Source organism: Boeremia exigua (assembly GCF_020726555.1).
Source record: "Boeremia exigua strain MPI-SDFR-AT-0100 chromosome Unknown C7974scaffold_14, whole genome shotgun sequence".
In the NCBI taxonomy this organism is placed as follows: domain Eukaryota; kingdom Fungi; phylum Ascomycota; class Dothideomycetes; order Pleosporales; family Didymellaceae; genus Boeremia; species Boeremia exigua.
The window spans coordinates 534,316-558,270 of record NW_025763531.1 but is presented as its reverse complement, the minus strand read 5'-3'; the positions used below and the strand labels follow the sequence as shown (position 1 = coordinate 558,270).

Here is a 23,955-nt window from a genome sequence, read left to right as displayed (position 1 = left end):
TGCTTACCGTGAGTTTATACATATAGGGAATCCGGGTTGTGGCGGAGCATGTGATGCCAATATCTAAACCAGATTGGCAGTAACGCCAGACTTTATGCAGTTCGTGGGTAGCTGAGTACGGAGGTGAAGGTTCGAGAGCTGCCGTGTAGCGATGGGCGTGCGATGCGAGAAAGTCAGAGCTGATATGACGAGTAACGCAGAGATGGGAAGAGGTGTGGTGCGGGGAGGACGCGTTATATACGAGGTCAGCCTTTTGCCCAGCACCAGCGTCAGTGATGTGTCTCTCGGCAGAGTTGGATACTGAGTGTCTTTTACAGCATCGACCAATTGACGGTTTGTGAATGGCGCACAGGCATGATCCTCAAGAGCATGTGGGCGCTATCATAAATGGTTCTCCAAGATTGGCGTGTCAGTATGTGTGATAAAGATCGCAGCGGCGGGGATGTTCAGTACTCACATAGCGCATACAGAAGAGCATGGTCGTCCTCGACCTTGCTGCCTTGAGCTGCTTGGTCCCGGCTGGTAGGATAGAGATGAAGTTCCAGCAGTCTGTTGTGAGTTGCCTTCTATGGTGCACGCATTGCACCGGCAAGCCGAATTTTGGACACTGATGTGTTAGCATTTAAGCTAGAACGGTGATGGGAGATCGCATACCTACATATAGAGAGAAGAAGAGAACGAGGAAGATAGACGCGTTGGGAAATGATGAACAGGTCACATGCTTATATACCTGGTCCGGGAAGAGCGGAGGAGTGTGGGAGGTGGAGATGCGGCAGCAAAGAAAAGGCTCAGGTAGAAGCGAGCTCCGTTACATAGGAACCAGACGATCATATCGATCACGCGATATCATTAAACAGGCTTGTGCTTGCTTGTCGCCTACCGCGACAATTGTCTTTGTGGCTGCAGAAACACGTGGGCGATTGTTATGGTTTGTGCCAACGTTTGCAAGCGATTTTAGCACACAACAGTGTCTCGTGCCTCTGTAGCTTGTAGATGTTGCAGACGCAAAGAACCACAAGCAAGCTCTCGTTTTGGTCAGTCACGCCGCACTTTTTGACAGATCAGTCACCACCAGATGCATAAACTCTTGCAGTACACGCGATGTTGCTTGTATTGCTGCGACTCCGAACAAAGCAGAGGTCCATCTTGATGCCCCAAGTATGCTTGTTGACCGCCGCGCCCGGACGTGTTTGACACTGTTCCCGCCGTACTGATTTTCACCTTCACTTGCGTCATCGCCCACGCGCAGCCCACCTTTTGCGCGCGCGCACTGCTGCCGCATGTGATACCCAGCTTCTTTCACGCAGTATAGTTTACAACAATAATACGTCGTATATATAGTGGCAAATCCGTTGTATTTCTATCAAATCCAGGAGTGGTTGAAATACCGCCTGGGGGTTTCGGCCAAACACTGGGCTTTGTGAGCGCCATTCGCAAGTAAGATTCGTGAGCACTTGCTGAGGGGTCCTGGGTTCGATTCCTGGATAAAGCACAAGCTTTCAGCAGTTGGCGAGAATGGATCAAACTGGTCCGAGGTTGGCTGTACTTTTTGCGTTTTTTTTTGCTTGCGGCGGGCCTGGAGCGCGTATCCTGGTCTTCTGCTTGAGTGTGCTTATTTTGTGAGTGCCACTTTCTTTGATTTGGCTGGTGGGTGTTGGCATGGTGCTTCCACCTGCGGTGATGGTCGCCTCGCTGCTTGCTCAATATGTCGATGACACGCAGATTGCCACCCTCCGTACACCACCGTAGCTTGTTACCCTCTTGACAGCTACACATCGAGAACAAGCTGTACTCTGCTCTATGTATTCGCACAGCACTTATACTGCACTGATTTGCACACGAGTTCGCAGTGTAGTATGACGGACCGAGCTGAGCTTGGAACACGGCATGAGCATATCATCAACGTGACTACTGCACGGGGAGTTTACGAGCCATGTCTTGTCGTCAGATGTACAGGTGGGTCAAACGATTGACTGTGACTAAACCAAACATATGTCGCATTTCGTCTCGATGAGCGAAGGAGTTAAAGGGGACCGAGCGGCAGATAGAGATAGGAAACAGGTCGAATGCAGATACTGAGCGATTACAACGGTAGAAGAGAGATCAGACATCTAAGGCGAGAGAACGAAGAGCTTCGTTACGCTTTGAATGTACATGTTGCGGTTCGTTGGTAGGACTGTACGGTGCAGACGGCAGGGCAATTCCTGAGTTGCATAACTGCTCTAATGTGACACCCAAAACCTTGATATTTGGATGGTGTTGACCGTAACGGGATACATCTTGCCATGCATGCCAGGCTCCATCAACGCGATCGACGTGGCCGATATGGCGTCATGTCTTCCTCTCGGCTGTAGTGATGGTATCCCTAGAGTCCCGTAGGCGCGACTGTGCGGTATCGATCGTGTCATCGCGCATAGATTGTGTGCCAACACGGTGCGACGCGCGACGGTCTGCGCGAGAGCGTCGGTGTGGATGGGACGGGCCGGGAACGGGCTGGGGACGTCGCAGGTACGAGGCAGATCAGTACCAGTATGCCCAGAGCGTCGTGGGTCAGTGGATCTCAAGCTCGACGCTCATGAAGCTACGTACTCTTGACATGGTCCTCAAAGGGTCCCCGGCGATGGGGCATGCTCAATTCAGTCAGCGCTACAAGCAGTCAGCACGTCATGCCGCCATCGCCGTCGCGAATGCGTGCTTGTCCGGCTGGCAAGACTGCGCTTCCACGGCTCTGCGTGGTCACGAGTTTCGAGGGCCTGGAAGTGCCAGCGCCACTGCAGCGCCGGTGTCTGACTCTGACGCCAGTACTGGCTGTACCATGTGTCAATGCATGCGTAGCGGCACAGCAGACGCAGCGACAGTGAATACGCGTTTGGGCGGCGCGGGCAGCGGCAACGCAGCCGAGCTTCGCATTCAGCGCCGGCCGGGTCACTGGAGGGCATGTCGGCGTTGGCGCTGGGCGGTCTGCGATCCTGAGGGCTGCAGTTGACGACAGGCCGAGGTGCGCCTGGACGTCTCTCGCTCTCAGCCAATCACCGCGTCTGGAGGTCCGCAACGAGGCAGACGACTGGATAAATACCGACATGGCAAAGAGGTGGCGTGCGGCAAAACGCAGCACAGCGCCATCCATCACCAGCAATGCAGCCTGGGGGACAACCGTGTCGAGCAGCTCGACGAAGACATGCCTGGCGCTAGGCCGGTGCACTGCGCAATGGGAGTCTGGATCAGCAGTGCTTTTTGTGCTGCGCAAACAATTGCCTACTGACAGCCTCGACAGGTCTATCACTCTCCACCCACTGCACAAGATCTGTGGTCTGATGCATCACTTCATCAACAAAACTCTCAAGCCATCTGTAAGAACCAATCCACCTCCAAGGGGCCGAGTGCGGCTCTGTACTGCGCTGAGCGCTCTGCTAAGGTAATCTCAGTTATCATTGACCAGGCGCGGATCGGCGCTCACAGCGGTCTCGGTGCTGCTTACCGCCACAAGAATCAGACTCGGTTCCAGCATCATCTCCAGGCTCATGGGCATCGCGTCCGCCGTGAGTTTTCTCCCGATCTACTTCGCCGCGCTGGCTGTCGCGCCCGCCATGCGCCCCGTTTTCACCGTGCGCTGTGCTGCGAGAGTAGCGCCCGTCGCAAAAACGGTAGCCTACAACTCCGAGCGGTCTATGCAGTTCGAAAAACAGGGTTGTGTTTGCAATTCCACTCGACAGCAATCTTCCTCTCGATCGACAGTTCGACTGTTGTCGAACCACCGTCGAAGCACGCCAATCCCAGAAGACGCTCGTCGCCGTCTAGGTCGTCTGCCTGCTCCCACTGCTTTAGATTCATCCATACTGGATTGGCCAACGCCTCTTTCGCGGACGGACGGGGTCCTGGGTTGAGGTTCGAGTACTCATGGGCCAGCAGACGGACGAGAAGCGGGTCGAGCGGATTTCTCGACCTCTTGAGCATCGCGATGATTTCGTCGTACTGCCGATCGAATAGCGAGCGTACCAGTTCATCAGGCTCATCGCTTCGGAACGGGTTTGTCATGAACTTCCAAGGGTGGTAGCCGTACATCATCTGAAACAACACGAGGCCTGCGGACCACACATCAACCAGATAGCTGTGCGCGATCATCTCGCTCTCGGGTGCCAGGTAGGCGAGTGTTCCGCAAACGCCGGGTGAAGCTGGGATGTCGGGATGGCCTTTTTGGAGGATCATCTGGTCCAAGTCGAGAAGAACAGCATGACCGCCGTCCTTTACGCCGATATTTGCGGGCTTGATATCTCGGTGGATATATCCGCACGATTGAACGAAGTCTAGTGCTCGCAAGACACTCTTGAAAAGCATTGCTCGCTTGCGGAGGATGCAAGGATCGCGAGTCGAGAAGGTGTGATCATGGAGTGTCTCGTTACACAGCGCCTTGTACGCATAGTACAATGCCTCTTTCTCCTCGATCTCGAGTGTCGCTTCGTGAAGCTGTTCGTACTAGGGCGGGAAAACTGCAATCAATTTGATGACGCAGTGGCGCACTCCGCCTCTCACAGCTTTGTCCACTTCCGCTGAAAAGTCAGTCAGCATCTCGGTCCTTTCGGCCTCTGCCTGAGCATTGCGAGGCGTTCGCTCAACGCGTTTGAACACACCGACAACGTCATCCTTGTGAGTCGCTGCATACACCACTCCTTCTGCACCGCGGCCAATCTCTTTCTGAAGAGTCCAGCCTGCGCACCGCCAACTCTCAGACGGGGCGGAACGTGTCAGATGAAGCGTATCGGCGACCTTGCCCCGGTGTGCTGCCTTGATAAAGTTGTCGCGCTGGATATGCCACTCTGGCGTGTACGAATGAGGGAGATATTCCAATCTGAACTGCAGACCATGGATAGATATCCGCGTGACTCCACCCAAGACTGTCTGGCCGTCGTTGACCGCATCGCCGTTGACGTAGAGCTCTTTGGCGACCTTTGAGCCAGAGATAATAGTGATGCCCCCAGAATTTGGCGACAGCTGAAAGACAATGTGTTCCTGGCAAAGCTTGTTGTCAATTAGTAAGAACTGGACGTTACTTTGTTCGAGCTGGTTGCCCATTCCCCCAGCCCACATGGAGCACATGCGCGGGTCAAGAGCGGCGAGATCAAAGATAAACTTGATATCCCAGATGGACATACGCGACTTACGATCCTCGGTCTCTTCCACACTGTTTGCGCTGTCTTGGCTCAACTCTGGCTCCAGTTGCGTCGAAAGAAGGTCGGCTGCGCCTTGGTCGAAGTACATTTCCGGCTCGCAGTATCGGAATTTCCCGTACTGATCAGGCATTGATGCTATCGATCTTTCAAAACCGCGATGTGCAGCCACCTTGGCTGGAGCGTTGTCTGGTATCAGCACAGCAAAGGCTGTGATCGGGAGACCAGAGATTGATATTGCCGCACTAGGTTTGGAGATACATGATTCAACTTGTGAGTGATCTGATTCCCCATCGCCGGGAGAAGAAGGTGGGGACGGGAGCTGATCTTCCATTGGCGCCGGTGTATCAAGTCTGGCACGGTTTGTACTTGGGTGGATCAACTCAGTTTGACCTCGTTCTCTCTGCACATGCCAGCGAAATCCAACAGGCAGAGAGAAGACGTATGGCAAAAGTACCACAAGTATGCTGATGTGTCAACGATTCCAAGCTCTTGATGAACAATTGTAATTCAACAAACCATGCAAAACGAGAGCTTGGCAGTAGATGATGTAGGTGAAGCGTTCGCAAGTGGGCAGAGTCGAGTGTTGGAAGCAACAGATTGCGCCGGAAAAGTGCAGAGATATGGTGAAAGCGAACGACGCAGCAGTGAAAGTGTTTTTCGGTGACACACTCTTCACTGGTCCGGTTTGGCGCCTACAGTAACTTCGTGTTCGGCCAATTCGCTACAACTGCGATATTGAAGCCGAGAATATTGTTATATTCTCGTAGACAAATGAATGAGCAACACAAGGCTGTCTCGATGCAGACTTGGGTGGAATCGACGCTGAAGTACCCTACCGGGAATCGTTGTGGATATCCAGTCATTACAGCCGATTGTATAGTTTTATAGGTCTCATAGTTTATAGTGATGACAGAATCACTTCTTGATATCGATACAGTGATCGAGGCAGATGACATGATTTCCGCGCAACCACGCAGGACTGTTGAAGGCTCCATCTGGGGATCTTCCTGCTGATTCATTGAAGAGGCAACTCATACATACCGGGCGCGCTGTCAAGGTAGAACAGAGTGGTAGGTGGGAAGAGTCACAAGCAAGGTCCTCGTTGCAGGAGGCGTGGAGCGAACGGACGGAGAATCGCGAGTATTGGCTTGAGCAGCTATTCTTATGGCGTCGCACCCGTACCCGCAGCTGGCTGCTGGGCCGGTGGGCAAGCAGTACCGCCGCAGGCATGTCTGATCGAGTTGCCTTTTTGCAGTTGTCGAGGACTGAAATTTTCTTGATACACCTAGGAGGCATGTGGGTCAAGGCCAAATGTCGGTGTCTACGCACGACTGCGCTCATAACGAAGGTTCACTGATTCTTTGTCTCGTCCCTTGCAGCCGTGTCGGTGGCAGCTCAGTCGTTCTTGGATGGTACGAACCTGCTACCTCAGCTGAGGGCCACATCAACGAGAAGCTCCCAGCAGTGCTGGCAGCCAGAAAGCGAGCCTGCGTCGTGGCTTCGGCGGGCGATTTGCAAGGCGAGTGAATGCGCAGGAGAAGCGCCGTACTAGGTACAGTGACAATGGACAACCCTCCGGGAACCAGTCAACCTCGTACCTTCGCAGCGCCTCGCACACAGCCAATCAGCGCGCCACGGACCGACCACCGGCCACGACAGCGCCGCCACCCCTCGAGCTATTAGCTCATCTCCTCCCGTGTTCAGACTCGCACGCAGCTCGGGTGTCTCTGCAGTGACAGCGCCCTTAGTCGTTGCCACCGCCTTGCGTGTTTACGTCATCTCCTGCTGCATCTATTGTGGCGTTGCTGTCTCGGGCTGCACTTGCAGAGCTCGCAGAAGTCGCAGAAATCGCAAATTTTGCACATGTCGCAGATGTTGCGGGCGACGTCATGGTTCTGGACGGGTCGGCGCATGCCCCGAGGCGTTGTGCTACGCGAAAGTGAGGCTCAGGTACACACCAACACCCTACAGCGTGTGCAACGGCGCGGTTCAATTCCAGCATCTCCCTTTTCGCTCTGCTGCCCGCACTGACCTTGCTTGCACACCCTAAATAGATCATGTTCGATGAGGAGCGACGATGCGCGTCTCGTTCGAACGATGCTGAGTGCGCAGCGGCGTAAGCAAATGGCGCAGCAAAGCCGCTGGACGACATGATCGCACCGGATGGAGCGCCTGCCGCGCGCAAGCCTCTGGTGGCTGTTCAACAATCGCCTCAAGCGACAGCAACGACCTGCGACGCTGCATACCGCGAACGTTTGCATTTGGCAGACTGTCTTGGTAAGCCGCCTCTCCTCATTGGCTCGGCTCATTTGCCCATTGTCCCAATCTGTCTTGTCCGGTCCGCTGCTCGCCCGCTCTGACGCGTGCCAGGAAGAATCGCCCGGTGGATGTAGGGCCCGAGGGCAGGCCAGTGACAATCTTGTCAGCAATTCTATCTGTTCAGTCCGATCGCCCGCCGAGCCGATCACCGACGACCGCCGACCGACGCACGCAGGGCCCCTACCTACGTTTGCTGCCCTCTCCGACTTCCCACGGCCGACCGCCGCTCCTCCGCAGCCTCCGCTCGGCCAAGGCGAATATCAGCGCCGACAAGAGCAGGCGATGTGAAACACGTTGTCCTTTACAGGCAGCAGCTTAGGCCATGTCTTGGCGTGGCGACATTCCAGGGTGGGGAGACGAGGGTGGGAATGTGAGACAGGAGATACAGGGCCGTGAAGGGGGCAGACACGGAGGGCAGGGCTGGTTGTGCTGAGGCCGAGGGTGCGAACGGTACATGAGATTGCTCGTACACTGCCGGTGATGCAGATCGGGCATGACACAAAACTCAGCACTTTTCACACTCTTCGCCCCCGATTCCTATATCGAGTCCGACTCGGCCACGACCCTTTCACAGCACAGTTCCTTAAACATCACTCAAACCCCCCTGCGCCACACCATCTCCCGCCAAAACGCTCCAACTTCGCAGTGCATCTCCAAAAGCCGCTTATGCGCCCCCAGCAGTGCCTCGCGCTGTTCCCACATCCCCTTCAGCATGCCTTCGATCTGCGCCTCGCTTGCGCGAGCGCCTAGCGCGATCCCTGCCGCCACCGTAACGTGCGAGCGTTCTGCCTGTGCGCTGCGGACCCACGTGTCGATGTGCACGTATGCGGCGAATGCGGCGCAAATGGCTGCGTCTGACGGCGCGGTTGAGGTGAGGGCGGTGATGAAACCGGTGTATTATGTTTCGGTGGTTGGCGAGGGCGGGGCGAGGAGGTCGAGGGTCGTGGACATGGTTGATCGGGTGAAAAAGCAAGGTGAGGGAAGCTGGCATAAACGGAGGTAGGGGAAGGAAAGTTGCGGTTGCGGTACATCGGCGTCAGACTAGGCGAGGTTGAATTTGGCGGCAGGGTGTGGATCAACTTACTGCATAAAGCATTAATCTGGTACCTGTGCCAGCTACGCGGCAGGGCTGATATACCGGCGTAGCGGGTCATAGAGACGCCGGTGTTGATGTGGGAGTTGTAATCCGGTGTTCGGATTTTGAGCAAATCGCTCCAACGGGCGAGCTTTGTCGTGCACTCTCAGTGGGATTTCTTTTGCTGAATTTGACTCACAGCCGTCAGTACACTCTAACAGCGGCCTGGGACACGCTGGAGTGGCTTCAGCAGGGCGGTCACAATCAAGAGAGTGGGCGCTCAAAATATTGCGCCATTGGAGGATAACCTTACAAGTGTGATGGCCTGGTAGATTGATTGCAGCATGACCGCGTTTTATGGCCGTGAATGACAAGCAGTAGACCTGCTGGTTCGACATAAACGTGTGCAGACGTATGAGAAGATAAGAGACGTACAGATCACGGCCAACATAGAAGAGAGCCTGCAATGCTCCAGTATCGTTCCAACCGCCACGCTCTTCTGTTGCGAAAGCACCTAAGCCAACCCCTAGCACGCAGCCGCACTATCATCACTATGCTCAATACGTACGTAGCACTCCGTGTCCTACTTGAGAGCCACACTTGTGCGACCCTCTTCGATATATCGCTCGCCCAGGCGCCAGCCAAGGTTCGGATGAAATAACGATGGACCACGCATTTCACACTCACCAATCGCACTTTCAAGATCACTTTAAGACTCGCCAGCCCGTCAGACGACAAACGAGTGTTTCCACAACACCGTCAGTGGAACCACTGCACTGATGATTTTGCGGAATCACTGCTATCGCCACGTCAGCAACGTCGCGTTGCGATTTTGATTCCCTTTCATGTCAAACACGTCTCGAAAATCAGTGGGCCAGTTGCCATTGCGCGACACCCACACTCTTGGAAGATTCCACGTCACCGGCTGGGTATGTCGGGCTGGCGACAACGCTGGACACGGCCTTCGCGCGTCAGTAACATGAGTACGCGGACGTCGCATAAAAAACTAATCAGACTGTTTCGTCGCCCCCTGCCACTCGGAGACAAGAAGTTAGCCGCTAGAGTCGGCGATCCGCGCGCGACTTTGCCGCTCTCAGTGCGGCTGCGAGTCGGAATCTCGGGTTGTGCCGACCAGGACCCAGATACAGTGGTGGCCGAAAGGCGTATGGTCGCGCTTCTAAGCAGAGGCAGTTTCTCCGACGCTGACGGGATAGCGAGAGTTGAACCCCGCCGACTCTCCAATATGGGTTATTGGACGCTGGACTGAGACGTTCGCGAGGCGTTTTCTCGCGCGGGGTAGTAGGCGTACAACGCCCCGTTGCATCGTGACGGGACAGCTTGCTGAGAAGGCGTTGGCGTGACGATGTGTACCGCATACTGCTGAGTGCATAATATACATTGATGGCTCCTGACAGATGATTATGGGACTGGCAAGAGATTGACAGTGAATCACAGTTGTGCGATAATTGTCGACAACAGCTTCACGGCATAGTTGAGTGTCAAGCCTCCCCGCGGGCATATGCAGGCAAGGCTCTGGCAAGGTCAAGACCTAGAAATCGAGTGTTCCTGCGCAAATCTCTGCTGAATCGACGACAAAACCACATTTCCATTTCGATCCCCTGGACAGATGTTCAGAAATCAGATCCTGGTTTTTTAGCGTCAGCAGCACGCGCTAGAGCAGGCATCAAGAGAGGAACTAACGCCAGTCTACAGTAAATTGGTACGAAAATGATGCCGTGAAATCGCACTCGCGGAACAAGACATCCTCCAGTAATGTTGGAAAAGTCGCAGTCGGAGCCCACATGAGTAAGCCTTCGTCAGGATTACGAGTGTGCTATCATCTGGATTCAGGTCTGGAGACGCAGCATGTAGTTTGATCTGCATCTCCTGGATGTAACTTCTGCTATTTAGTACCGCGACACATCTCAGCTCATGCAGGTGGCAACGAGACGCATTGGAGATGCGTTTCAATCCCGTGCAAGGGGTCCCTGTGCATACATGAGAGTGACGAGGGGAACGTGGTGTTGGACATCGGGTCGCGAATCGAAGTCAAGATAACTGGTGTGCCAACGCGGAGGGAGAATTGGTCGTCGCGCAGTGGTCGATACAGAAGAGGTACGTAGTTCGGATCTGGACTGACAGATAGTTCGTGGCCGGATTTGAAGTTGTAGCAGCCCTATGACCTCATCAATATCGACAGTCCATCTGAGTCTTCTCTAAAAGATTTCATGGCGAGTTCGTCCAAACAAGCAAGTCACGGACGGGTACAATTTTGATGGACGTGCTCAGTCAAATGTACAGGGTGGTTGAGCAGATCTAACAACGCCTGCAGTGCTTCACACGAACTAATATAGTCCGGCAATTCCCAACAAGGTATTCAGGTTATTGATGATGCCATATCGATTAGTTCAAAGATAGTGACCCGCTGCGTTCGCTGTTGCGCGTGCGACCCGCAGAACGCGTCACGTCTATTCACTCAGAGGTTACTATCGGCCTGTCGAGACGAGTATCTGATCGAGTTCGACAAAGATCGTCCCATCCAGCTTGGATGTTCTCACGAAACATGTGAAAAGAAGAATTCGAGAGGGGATCCTGACCCGTCTAATCTCACAGACATAGCCTACAGAAGTGAGAAGGACGTGCGCAAAAAAAACGAATGGAGCCTGGGAGAAGCACCCGGTGGCAGCTCAGAGGTTGTGTATAGTGCTGTTGACGTGGAAACATGTGAATAAATTAGTCTGATCAATTCCTAGGCGAGAGCGCAGAATGCATTAGGCATGAGTGTTAAGTTTAGTTGTGTCTCACCGCTTTTCAGTATCCACTAGTCACAGTGTATTTTTCAATGGGTCGTTGCATGTGACATGATCTTGTCTATGACGTCAAGATCTCGGGTATGTTCAGCGCGCCAGTGCTGGATCCCCGTTCGATCAACTCACATTGCCGAGAGATGGTCTGAAAAAAGCAGCTTGTCTACAGAACCAGCTTGCAAGCTGACGTCCTCCTTACTCACAGTCGAGCGAGCCAGTCCGGAGAGAACGGGAAAGGCAGGCTGTATTAGCCATACACGAGACGACTACCTGGTGCGGCATCATCTTTATGCCCACCTCGCAGCCTTAATGTGCTATCTCTCGGTTCTTTCATTTGAGCTCCGAGAGATGTATCGATCTGGATGTTGACTGTATATTTAGCTAAAGCGGCGTTCCGAGGCACAAGGGAGTCATTGCAATTGACGCTAGCCTTCCAAATCTCTGGTTTGGAGAGTGTCACCGTAAGAAGCAAAACCGTGCTAAGGAAAGCTATGATGGCTTTGGCGATGTGCAAGCCCCAGACTGTATAGAAGATCGGGCTATTGAGATCACTGGAGGGACTAGGGAGTCGCGATACTGTCGTTTCCAGTTGGCAGTAGTCATCTTCCTTGTCGCGTTTTTGTCATTTTGTCGCTGCTAGTAGGGCTGGCCTCCTTAAACAACGGCTTGCTATAAGGATACGAACAGTTCAGGAAAATCGCCACTGGAGTGAAGAGTTTGCACGACGTGAGTGTATTGCCGTCTTTGTGAGATTCATTGAGTGTGTACCTAACGCTCGAAAGCTTGAGGGTGAATCCCCACTAGCGATCTACATGCCTTCCCTGAATGCCGTGCATGATTTTCGCGTAAATCTGTGAATCGCTTATGGTGGTACCCTTGTGTTACATGGACCTACTTGACAAAGCTAACACGCAAACAAACTGCTCAGTCGCAATTCAAATTCTTCTTTACTCTTGTCATTCATATTCTGCGCTCCCACCAATCGATCAGCAACTATGCAGCAGTCAGGGCCCCCGCAAATCGTAAGCGTGTCACGCCGGAGAGGACGGGTAGCAGAGATACGATTGCAGCGACTGAAAAGGTCGAGTTGCACCCACGGCGAAGCCGATGACCAGTCTGAGAACGGAACTGGTTGTGACGGCAACCATATGGTGCGTTCTATCCTGTGGGTACTGAGATGGCCGTTGATCAGCGACAGAGCGATCCCCCAAGGCTCGATGGTATCTGGCTTGAGAGACTCATAGGTTCCTCACAGCCCAGAAAGTCACAATGATCTTGACGAGGCGGTCAAGATCCTCAGACCTTACATAGACATGTGAAAGACGCTCAGACAACACAGAATATTATCTTGCAGCGCATTCAAGGTTTGAGCATGAATCAGCAAAGATTGGCGTGCAATTTCATCATTATAGCTATCCTGCTCGTCGTTCCAGGCGGGTCGAGCATTGTGACACGGCTTTAGCTCTTGCTCAGATGACCCGTCTGGAGGAAAGAAAGTGTCATACGATGAGATCTTGTCATACTAGACATTACAGAGTGGAACCAATCTCATACCGGGGGGCTTGTTGGTCGTACATTATTGCAGTTATACGCTTTTACCCGTGAGGTCTCAGGTGTACAGCCTGCAATGAAGCTGCCGGTGCACGTGCTGGTGGTGCTTGCCTTTCAGACCCCGCTCTATGCACAAGATTGGAGTGCAGTCCCCGTGCAGGCACAACCCGTGCGGGACGATGCATCGGCTGTGTTTCACGCGCTGTGCTCGTGAAGACTGCAAAAGCCGATCTGCGTATGACCTGAGCATGACGTAGCTGTGTACAACTAATCTTGTCAGCATCTATCAGACTGTCGTGGTTACATTAGAAGTAGCAGTAAGTAAAAAAGGTAAAATCATGATTGTACAACAATGCCAATTTGCGTTGGGTCGACAGGTAGCCCCTGGTGTCTAGGATCACAGTAATGTTGGAGCGGAGTGCCACAGAAAGCATCTATCGAGGCACGGCGTGTAATGAATACCTCGGATATTATACTTCTTATTTTGTCTCTTTTGCTGCTACATATACCTCAAATGCCCCACATGATGAAGGCTGCGTCGCCAAGCGAAACAACAGGGCCATGGTCTCCAGGGACTCATTGCGCTCATCGAGTCTGACCTGAAGCTCTTCTAGGTCTTTTTTCTTCTTTTCTTGCGACTTGTACTGCTCGTTCAGCTGAGCTTCCCACCCCTTCAGCAGTGCAATCTCGTGCTCGATCCCTGTTTTCCGTGCGACCAAAGCGTCTTGATTAACTACCGTGCGAGTGTTGAGGATGCACATGTCGTCATCGTCCATGTCATCAGCAAGCGCCTGCAACAGCTTCTGTTGCTCGAGTAACCGGACCTCGTTAGCTGTGAACTTGGCAAGCCGGGCTTCGGTGTTCGCAATGGACTGCGACAGGTTTGTATTGGGAGGTAGTCTGGAGGCAATCTCGCTGCCCGTCTTGGCAAAGTCATCGGCTGCAGCATCCACAGATACCTTTGCGATTTCGATCTGCCTTCGAAGTGATATGCGAAGCTTGGTATTGTCGACCAACCATCGTGCGCCATATTGAGTGTCATCATCAAGCTCCAGCAGGACATCGAACGCCCCCTCGACTTCCTTCTGAGCTCTCTCGTCTTGAGTTGCCTTCGCGCCATTAGCTCTGCGAGGAGCCTTGCTGGTGTGGTCTTTGGGTATTGACTGCTGCGCTTCAAGCTGAACTCCAATCTGGTCGTCGTAGTCGTCGGAGATTTGCTGGCCCGAGTCGTCGTCAAGGAGCGAGTGATCGATTGTTATCTCTAATTCGGGATCTTCGATCTGTGTTTCGTGCTCGGTAGACTCTTGATCACTGTGCTGTGGACGGGACCTGGAGGACTGCTGGATGGACTCTGTATTTTGGAGACCTGGACTTGACTCGAGGATCGTCTGCCCCAGTTCGTGTTCATGTTCGTTGGACCAAAGAAAGGCCTCGGGTTCGGGTGGCTCGTCTCCTGCCTGTAAGCTGGTATCGATCGATCGGCCGACCACATCGGCCTTTCGCCGCTTTCGTGAAGATGTCGTTGGGTTCGCGAGACCAATGATCCACGGCTGGACAATGTTATCGTAGAACTCGTTGAGCTCTGGGCAGAGAACGCAGCGACGGCTCTCTTTTCTGAAGTACTGCGGCTTGTGTGTCACCCCAATCTTGGTATGCAGGAAGCGGGGAAACTCTTGTAGGAAAGTGTCAAGTGGGTAGCCTGCAGCACCAGCGCCGGCAATTTTGACGAGCTTGTCCAAAAAGTCGCGGCCCGGCCAAGTGGGGAGTGGAATCTCGTCACGCGCGGCTGCACGTATCTGGCAGAGTCAGTGCATGGTCATATGTCGATCGTGAGTGGCATACCTTTGGGACGGTGTCGATCTGCTTCCACTCTTTCTTCAAGCTGGTAAGAGCGGAGACGAGGCGACTGCCGGCGAAGACTCTGGCGTCGTTGGGGTCCGCCCAGGATGGAAACTTGGGAGGATAGCCGAACAACTGATACCATGCGCCGACGTTGTAAAGACTTTCGATCTCGGCCGAGAGGGCTGTGGCGCGCAAGGGTTCCAGTCGCTGGAAAATCTCCTTGCAGCGCTTTCGCTGCGCTGTTATGGACGTGCCTTTGACGTCAGCGCTCTCGAGGTATTGCGCGAGCTCACGCGTGAGGGCGTTGACCGGCGTGTCTGTTGTCATGGCATGCTGCGTGAAGTGGGGAGGTGAGGGGAATAGTGGTGGTTGATCTTCGGTGTTGTTGATGCAGTCAACCCCTTGGGTTCAGTGAAGGAAGGCGCGTTTGTAAGCAACATTGAGGGGAGCATCACCTGTTTTAATAGCGGCAGACATGTGGCATATTCGGCAACGCGTTATAGTCGATCTCGTCGAGATGGGCTTCAGATGCGCACGACTCTGCAACGCGACAGATTCTGGGGTCTGCCGAGCGTTGATTTCTACTTGCGCATGTGAGTAGTGATGCGACTCTTGGTGTTGAGGACGACCCCGAGCATTGACCGACTTCTGTTGTGGGCCGAGACACGCGCTGACGCGTCAACAACACCACGAACTGCACTTCTGTAAGCGCGACTGTCCCCTCCAATGCGACCGATTGGGCTACACCTCCGCCATCAATATCTGTCGATCAGGCACGAGGACCGTACCACGTCACAGGAGCTTGCCCTGCCGTTGGAAACCTTCCCCGCACTCGAGCACAAACTTCCCGATCGATTCACGCGCACACTCTCTAACGAACCGCACATTACCGCGTAGTCAAGAAGCGAGGCAAAGAGACGACGGCAGGAACGACACAGGAGCTCACCGTCTGTGAGGATCCGGGGATACGAGAAGCAGCCCCGCGAATTGGGGAACGAACCAGAAAGCGTCCCTCTCTGGGTTCAAACCTGGGGCAGGAGGGTGAGGACTTGCTTTAACTTCACTTGGGTTGGGGTCTGATATTGCATCGTCTGGAGCTCAGGAAAATTTCTGTATAAACCTGGATGAGCGTCGTGAGTAGCGCCCAGAATTCACATGCCACATCTTCATCACCACATCTCAACTTTGAATCTTTACTAGATACAAGAGTGATCATCAGTCATTTGAAACATGGCGCACACAACTCGCAAGATTGTAGACGCCCTCTAGAACCTCAAGAGTCTATCATGAGTACGAGAGCGGCAATTCTCTCTTTGCGAGGCTGGGTGCTACCGTATTGCCATCGCCATGCAAACCGCCACCATTACTGTCGCAGTTGTTGCCGACCTTGTAGTGTTTTTTGATGGTTGGTTTTGAAGAAGCGGAGCCTGAGTTACTAGCCCAGCCAAGTCTTGTGTTGCCAGTCAGTGGCTCCGGGTCTACATGCAACTCGGCATGGCGAGGGCTCATGTCACCCGCAGAGACACACTGCTGCTGTTCTTGGCTAGCCGTCTTGGCGGAACGCCGGTTGAAAGCCACCTCAAGTCGGCTAAATTGTTGACACTAAGCATTCTGTCTATGCCGGTCATTGTAGTGTCTTGGCCGCTTTGGACGTTGTCCACCTTGACAGGTTAACTGCCAAGGGCCTTGCTTTCTGATCTTTCTGGAGCTTGCCAGCGCATGTTTCATCCCCGGTCACATTGCACAAGGCGCACGAATCTCTGCAAGTGTCTCGAAAGTAGCGGAACGTGAAGCCAGATCTACAGAGTACAATAGGTTGCAGAGCTTCAATCTACGTGCACCGATCAAGACCTTCTACTTCGCTAGTACACAGAAGCTGCTGCAATCAGAGCGGTACACATGTAAGCAACACTTCTGCGGTCAAAGCATTGTAGATTCGCTTATGGGTGCTCCAGATCGGGAGATTGGCGTTCACTATGCAGACGTGAACCAGAGATGTCGTCAAGTAGTTCAGATTCTTTTCCGCATAAGCTATCTGCTAGTTGTAATTACCATAGAAGGCCTTGCATTACGCATCAATGTGCCCTGCGAACTTTCGATCTCTGCTAAAAGCTTTGGTTTTTGTATTGCGCTGAACTTCCGCCAATGTGTCGGGAAAGCTAGTCTCAGGACATACGGGTCTTAAATTTTCTAGGCAGATCCTACTAAGATTTACAAAAGGTCACGTAGCAGCAATGACCCTTTGGGGCGATTAAGAAGCGATTGTCCATCTCCATCATCTCGTCCCGCATACAATCGCTCAATCTTGCTCCACGGCAGTCCCTGAAAAACATGGCTGTTGCGAGACGGAGCTCCAAGTACGCGAGATGAATACCAAGGCATGTTCGCGACCCGGCTCCGAAAGGCATATATGCAGCCTTCTGTTGTGTAGAAAGCTTCGATTTGTCCATAAAACGATTGCTGTCGAAGCTATCAAGTCACATTAGATAGGGTACTTCCGAGCATAAGACAGATCTCAACTTACCGGAGCGGCTCCTGGAAGATTCTGGGGTCCCGATGGAGTGTGTAAGCTTGTGTGCTGACCTCTATCCCAGGGGGAATTCGATAGCCAGCAACGTCGAAACCTTGACTTGGTACGATGCGCGGTAGGGCTCCAGGCGCAGCTCCGTATAGCCTCAAGGTCTCCTCGATCACACTGTTGAGCACAGGTGCGCTTTCCAGCTCGGTCATGTTCAGCTGATCGCTGAGCCCGACTACCTCTTGTTCCAAGCGAGCTTGCAGTTCTGGATCTTTGAGAACGGCGTAGACTAGGTATGTAAGAGTCACAGCGGTGGTATCTGACCCGGCTACAATAAGGTTTCCAGCTTCCTCTCTCACTGCCTTGTCTGTGAGCCCGACTTTCTCGTAATCATCACTCGCGGCCAGCATTTGACCAAACAGGTTCATGTTATTGCCCTGACCATCGCGCATGTTATGGATAGCGACAGCGCCGTGCTCGTATACCATATCGTCAGCGGTGACCATTCTCTGTACTCCTTTCAGAGGAATGAATCGAAGAATGGTATACATGAGCGGAAACTCAGCGCGAAGTACACCACCAAGCAGGGCTGCCTGAAGTGCATCAATGTAGGACGTTTGCTGATAACGGATATCAGATTCAGACTTTGAAATGCGGGGGTCGGATACCTACTTTGCCTTGCTCGAGCATACCAAAGCTATCACCGAAGCTCAGATGGGTGATCACATCCGTGGCCATTAACGTCCACCATTTTAGCACATCAGCTCCCTTTCCTCGTTGCGTCGCGTCATCCTTGATTCGACTAACAGCAAGAGTAGTCTTGCGCCTGATCTCGGCTTCCCAGTTTGTTTTCAATGCAGAGTTACTGAATGCTCGGGCGAAAAGCTTCCGTCGTGCAGCGTGATCATGAGCATTCTGCATGGCAAAGATGCCAGGCTCGCGCGTAGGAGTGAGATCCATGTAGAAGTTCGACTTCAGGAACCCAGAGCCAATTTTGTGAATCTGCGACACGCCAACAATGTCTGCGACAGCTACTTGGTCAGGGGTAATTCGGATGACGTCGCCATATGTTTGATGTAGACCGTCCACGTAGAAGATTCGGCGACCTGATAGAGTGTAGAAACGCAAAACGAGGTCGGTGTATCTGGAATGCCACGTGCCAGGCAGTTTGGAAAGAGACGATCGCTGAGCAGCCAGCAAGATCTAAGCCATATTAACATTAATGGAGGCGAGACTTGTCGTCGGTGCTCACCTTGACCATGTAGCCGACAATGGCCAACAGTATCGCCGCTACCAGATGAACCGACGGCATTGTGGATCGATGATGACCCGAAAACAGGATTGTATACCGCCTATTAATGTAGCCGGCATTCGATTTCGAGAGTCCTGGGAGATCTATATACTCAGTCGGAATGTGGGGAGAAGCTAAGGCGTTGCACTAGATGCGCTGCCCGCTATTGTACACAGGAAAAAGCATGATGCAGTCGTATGAAAGACTGCCCAGAGAGGCGAAAATCAGTCGACTGCATTGGTCCTTATCATCTGAGAGAAGTCACTTCATGTTTGCAACATGTCAACATCCGTTTTACATGACCACAGTTTGGTTGGACTCATTGAGATGACTTTTTGCTGAATGTTGCTCGCCGTCATACTTTGGGACTAGTTCAGCAGACCCCTGAATTCTCCTATGGTATCAAGCGAGATCGTAATCAATTTGACGAAGAAAGGGAATGTCCGGCTCTATTGAAGAGGTGGGAACAAGCTGTACTTCGTGGCGAAAGTCAGACCCCACATCCCGCCCCGCACTTCGGCTGTGTGTGATGAGCTAACCCTTATTCGGCGAGCTAACGGATCCCGACGTTTCCGTGCCCGCGATGAACTTAAAATAGCTAGCGCAGATAACGAATCACCACACGGTGTTGTGCCCAAACCAAGCTCACACGCATAACCTGCCTCGTGCTGCTAAACAATGAATTCACGTCAAAACGTCTAGCGCTCTGACAATATCACTAACCGCAAGATTTGTAATAGGCGGGTGGGTGTCTTGCATGGGGAAGTGACTAGTGGAGTGCGCCACCAACGTGCTCCAGCTTAAAGATGTTCGGCAGCCGTACACACTACTTGTGCAATAAATGAAAGCAGGGAGAAGCAGCACTACTGTCTGCACCGGTTCATCTCAAGGTGACCTCTCTACTCATTTTATCTTGGCCTAACCTGAAAGTGCGCAAGAGACATGTACGAGGTAGAGGGAGATGCAAGTTAGGCGTGAAGGACACTCTTATGTGCCGTAGTGTACATGCCCACAAGGTCAACTATAAACTAGAATCTCAGTGCAGCGAAATTGGCCCTATAGAAGATAGAAAATGCGACAACTCATTTGATCGCGTTGAGAAACTCGAGGAAAGGCTTGACAGACTTACCCTGGGTAACTAAGTCGATGTAGAGATGCACTGCCCTTGCACAACGTGCGGACTCCAGTTGTGCTTCTTAGTCTCGGAAGCGTACAACAAGGGCTTAATGAGAGCTATTGTGATGCTTTAGAGTGTTTGCGCTCCAAAAACGTCCTTCCAAGATAGACTTGGTACGACAGTCCAGTCAGTGTGAAGCTTTTTCAGCACTTTCAGCATGAACGAGACATGGCGATAAATGGCCCTTGAGGTAAGTATCATCGATACAACGTCCAACTGGGGGCCCTTAAGAGACAAAGTAGCTAAAATACACTTTGTTCCACAGAATGACCGAGTTGCGCGTAAATGACCAGGTTTGGAGCACTGTGCCACAATCTTGTACGTCATAGGCTAGTATCCGCGTCATGATATCATTTTGGTGCTGCAGTGTTGACAGTGAGTCCTATGTTTATCGCTCTCACGGATGGTCGGAGTCAGATGGCGAGTACTCCCCAAGGTGCTGAGATTGCCTGATCACATGAGTAGAGAATAGTAGGAGTAGGAGGTTGTGGGGGCTGCTACGCCACTGGCGCGTTTGAGTTGACGTATGAAGAATGAACGCGTATTTTCGGCGCTAGAGAGTTTGTCGATTGTGATTGTATCCATCGCTGTTCGTCGAACTCGTAGACGAGTTCATCAAAATGTGGCTCATGATGTGGATCGATATGGTGGCCAGTCCTTGAGCTATGTGTTTCGCTACAAATATTGTCAGATAGTGGGCACTTGTGTGGAAGCGCTGTCCTGGTGCCTCTCTTGGCAGGGGCGAGGTCGGCCTGTGGCGTGCGGCTGCTGTCGTCACTGGTATAAATACATGGTATGGGATACTCCACGCGATCGCAGGTCTGAGCGGATCAGATGTTGCGGTGTGGCTGAGTGTAGCTGGCCGATCGGAGCCCGCTTGCTGGCCGAAGGTCGCGGGCTGGTTGGAGGTTGCGCGCCGCCAGTAGTCTGCCCATCAGGCTGCTAACGATACCCTGTCAACACTCCAATCACCTTACGGGACAACCAACCCGCAGCTGCTCGATCCGCGAATTTGAGTGCGGGAATCTCATCCGTGGCATTGTCTACAATACGCGTTAACAAAATATCCGTGATGAGTTATGACAGGTCTCTTCTGCGATGACTACGATCCAATCACAGTAGCAGGATCGAAGTCGCTAGTCTCTGACGCTAGGTATGCAAGGCGAGGTGGAGCGCCTACGCTCATCAGGCCAATCGAGATGCAGTTTGTTCCCCCAGGTTCCTCGAAGCAGTCTCCCGCCCATCTGCAGATCGTGTCGTACTCCAGAAGCACAACTTAATCATTCAGGTTCCGATCGTTACGGTCCCAATGTCGACGCGCAGCTGTGTGCGCCCATATCCTACGTCTGAGCGTGCATGTGGTTGCTCGCCGATCTGAACTCTACATTCTGCCTGCTACGGCTGTGTCTCTGCTACACGTCACTTGCCTTCTTCCGTAGGCACAGGCGGCAGAGCTGTGAGGTTTCCAGCCATTGATTGTTTATCTTGTACTGTTGGCCCTGGGCCTGCTCGGTTCCTGTAGCCTATAGCCGCATCTCTCAAATATTTATTATTGAAAGTGCTGTACCATGGGCTTAGCCACGAGTAGCAGCTACTGCTGCCTCTCAAATCCCGCCATGGTCAGTGCTCTAGCGGAGGGAGCTTCCTGATTTGGTAAGACTGATTGCAGTGGTAGCAGCCAAGCACGCTCCAGGGTCGAAGGTGAACCGCCTTGCAGATTTGCGGTCTAGACGGAATGGAATGTAGAATCAATTGTCGAAGCTGCAGCAGTATCCCCTCTCCCCACCACGTTCAAGTCGCTGACCTGGCCCAACAGGTATTTGACAGATTGACTACACTTTGGCGGATGTAGGAGGCGCCGTACGGTGCAGTCTAATGGAAAATTTCTGCTTGGGCGTGCCACGAATCGTAACTTGGATTTGGTGGAGGAGCTGCTAGTCGTAGCGTGACAAGACTTTTGAGGCGCTGCCTGTAGTTGTTGTATTATATGCATCTGCTGCCAGAAGTATACAGAGGCAAGGCAATTGCCTAAAAATTCAACAATTGGCACGACAGCCAGTCCGCCTACATGCCAGGCCCTTCTAGCAGCAGTTGGACTTTGCACAAACAGGGACTAAAGTACACTTCTTCTCGATAGGCTTGTGTGTTAGGCACTTTTACAAGTGGTTGAAAGTCGTTTTGTACATGCTGCGGAAGGTTGTTTCTTTAATTCAGAATGAGATGTGATAGGACAGTGGCAGAGTCTCCCTTTTTTGACTTCCTCTGAACCGGCCTTGACCATTTGGCAACGACCGCCGCACAATGACCGAGACAAACAAGACAGCGAGGGATGAAAGCAGCCATCGACACCGTATAGTGCGACTGGGAGCACTGTATGCTGAGCCGGCGGCACAGTGTTGTTAAGCACCAAAACCCGCAAGCGAGAGGCACAGCAGGCACTTAAGAGGGGATATGCTAGTGACGTCACAAGGTGGCATTCTGTCCATCGAAGCACATCAGGTAGTGATTAGCAAAGCTGGCGCTTGTTCATCGTTAAGGCTTCTAGCATTGCCATTTAGGTACAATTGCTGCTTACAATGAACATATTGCGCGGCCAGGGCTCTATTTACTCAAGCATGCTTGCTGGCAACTGTAAAAAACCAGCGATCATGTCCTCTACATCTAACCCGACTTCCCACATAGACCGTTCCTCTTCTTCAATCTCTGCCATGGTCATTTCTACAAGATCAATTGCATCTACCAGGAACGGGAAAGTCGCTTTGAATATTATTCTTACCTTCCCTTGGGTGGAGCTGCTTCTGAAGTACCTTTGTCGCAGCCTTCGGTGTAGAGCAAAACGGAGATCAGCTCCCTGGATAAATTGACGGTTCTCTTGTTCGCGCTTTGGATGGAGATGCGGCAAGGAAAAGGAGACGTCTATCTTTTGGGCTTGGAACAGACGAGCTAGAGGAGAAAGCAGAGTTCGTTCGTTGACAGTCGTCCAACAGTCCGGTTTATCGTGGTCAAGCCAGAACCGAACTATTCGAAGATTTGGGAAGCGACGCAGGCTAGAGCCAAGGCTTAGCCAGGCCTGAACTAGGCTTTCTAGTTCTGGATCTGGAGATGGAGCATCCTCCAGGCGCTCTAATCGCTGGAAGAACGGCAGTGGAAGCCGAAGCGTGATGTTCAGTTGCGTGACTCTTTGTAACAAGGACGGGAGTATGCTGGGCATCGTTGACAGCACGAGTGTAGGATTATGAAAGTAGTTGATGGTCTCCATATCAGTAACATGGGCTTCGGCGGTACGGCATAGAAGGTCTATCACCTCGAATTGACTACTTGAGTCAGTACACGTATAGAGAGGCTCCAGGTAGCTGTTATGTACGTACATTCTCCGGCACAAGAGAAGAAGAGAAACACCAAATCGGCTCTCTACACTTCCGTTTATAGCAGCCTCTTTGCATTTCCAATGTGGTCCCCAGGTAGACTCGAGACGCAGCGCCCACAGGGGAGTAGAAACTTCGTCTGCACGAATGCGGTAGTGATCCTCGTCTCGTATTAGTGCGTCTGGTGGGTCGTACACAAAGTGTCGACGGCTTTTATCGTCCCTGTCTTGACGCGGCTCTATGCATCGTGCTAAGCAGAAGGAATCCCCTTGGAGGCTCATGTGAAATTGGCTTGGTATAAGCAAGGTATAGATCTCATTGCGAACCTCTAGCGGCGCCATTAATAGTGCACACTGTAGTGTAGGCATTACAACTTAGATGGCTAGTAATAGTACAGGCGTGTAGAAGAAAGAGGGAACAAGAGCGCAGGAGGGGTCTAAAGCAACTTGTCCATATAGAAAGTTAACTGACGCTAATTGAGGGGTAATGTCTATTTATAGATGCCGGGAAAGTAGCTACCGCAGTGCACCTGGAAGCCGGCGCCTGCACCTGGGCTGTGCTAACGACCTGCGTAATGAATTGCGAGAATGTTATCCCAAGAATAGCACAAAAGGCAAGCGAATATGGAGGTCAGTATTTTGATCTACACATCTTTTACATGCTCACCATACCTATCTAACAGCATCTGGGGGCTTAAGGGAGCTGAATAGGTGTGATTATTGAGTGTTAGTCTCTTTTATGTTAGCAGCGACAAAAGGCTGACTGAGGCAACCTGCTTGCCCACACTCACCGACGCGCTCAGTGGGCGGTTAACATCAGTCATAGTTCCGCAAGTCATACTG

The 23,955-nt window shown here is 52.4% G+C and overlaps 5 protein-coding genes across 5 annotated transcripts; all 5 read right to left on the bottom strand.

Annotated features, from left to right (window-relative positions):
• Nucleotides 1-3,666: 3,666 nt before the first annotated feature.
• C7974DRAFT_368889 (kinase-like domain-containing protein) lies at nucleotides 3,667-5,148 on the bottom strand (the record flags this gene model as incomplete). Its single annotated transcript, XM_046139918.1, has 2 exons — nucleotides 3,667-4,464; nucleotides 4,489-5,148. The coding sequence occupies 2 exons, from the start codon at nucleotides 5,146-5,148 to the stop codon at nucleotides 3,667-3,669; spliced, it is 1,458 nt and encodes a 485-aa protein (XP_045991779.1).
• A 1,764-nt stretch (nucleotides 5,149-6,912) lies between these two features.
• On the bottom strand, nucleotides 6,913-7,320 carry C7974DRAFT_380810 (uncharacterized protein; the record flags this gene model as incomplete). Its single annotated transcript, XM_046140539.1, has 1 exon — nucleotides 6,913-7,320. The coding sequence occupies one exon, from the start codon at nucleotides 7,318-7,320 to the stop codon at nucleotides 6,913-6,915; it is 408 nt and encodes a 135-aa protein (XP_045991778.1).
• A 6,079-nt stretch (nucleotides 7,321-13,399) lies between these two features.
• Nucleotides 13,400-15,089, bottom strand: C7974DRAFT_418186 (uncharacterized protein; the record flags this gene model as incomplete). The annotated part of the gene is made up of 2 exons (XM_046144137.1): nucleotides 13,400-14,716; nucleotides 14,763-15,089. 2 exons carry the CDS (start codon nucleotides 15,087-15,089, stop codon nucleotides 13,400-13,402), a joined length of 1,644 nt encoding a protein of 547 aa, XP_045991777.1.
• A 1,036-nt stretch (nucleotides 15,090-16,125) lies between these two features.
• Nucleotides 16,126-19,032, bottom strand: C7974DRAFT_466745 (cytochrome P450 3A17; the record flags this gene model as incomplete). The annotated part of the gene is made up of 5 exons (XM_046146339.1): nucleotides 18,533-19,032; nucleotides 17,953-18,483; nucleotides 17,287-17,900; nucleotides 17,002-17,231; nucleotides 16,126-16,148 (listed from the first exon to the last, which is right to left on the bottom strand). Exons 1-5 carry the CDS (start codon nucleotides 18,590-18,592, stop codon nucleotides 16,126-16,128), a joined length of 1,458 nt encoding a protein of 485 aa, XP_045991776.1. The 5' UTR covers nucleotides 18,593-19,032.
• Nucleotides 19,033-22,284: 3,252 nt separating this feature from the next.
• Nucleotides 22,285-23,500, bottom strand: C7974DRAFT_476186 (uncharacterized protein). The gene is made up of 2 exons (XM_046146672.1): nucleotides 23,117-23,500; nucleotides 22,285-23,062 (listed from the first exon to the last, which is right to left on the bottom strand). Exons 1-2 carry the CDS (start codon nucleotides 23,479-23,481, stop codon nucleotides 22,354-22,356), a joined length of 1,074 nt encoding a protein of 357 aa, XP_045991775.1. The 5' UTR covers nucleotides 23,482-23,500; the 3' UTR covers nucleotides 22,285-22,353.
• Between the last annotated feature and the right edge of the window lie 455 nt (nucleotides 23,501-23,955).

What these genes read in the sequence shown, in the direction of transcription:
- C7974DRAFT_476186 (XM_046146672.1), bottom strand. Translation starts at nt 23,481, where the DNA reads ATGCCTACACTACAGTGTGCACTATTAATGGCGCCGCTAGAGGTTCGC. An exon ending in CTTCTCTTGTGCCGGAGAAT is followed by an intron (nt 23,063 to 23,116) that starts GTACGTACATAA and finishes TGACTCAAGTAG; the next exon opens with TCAATTCGAGGTGATAGACC.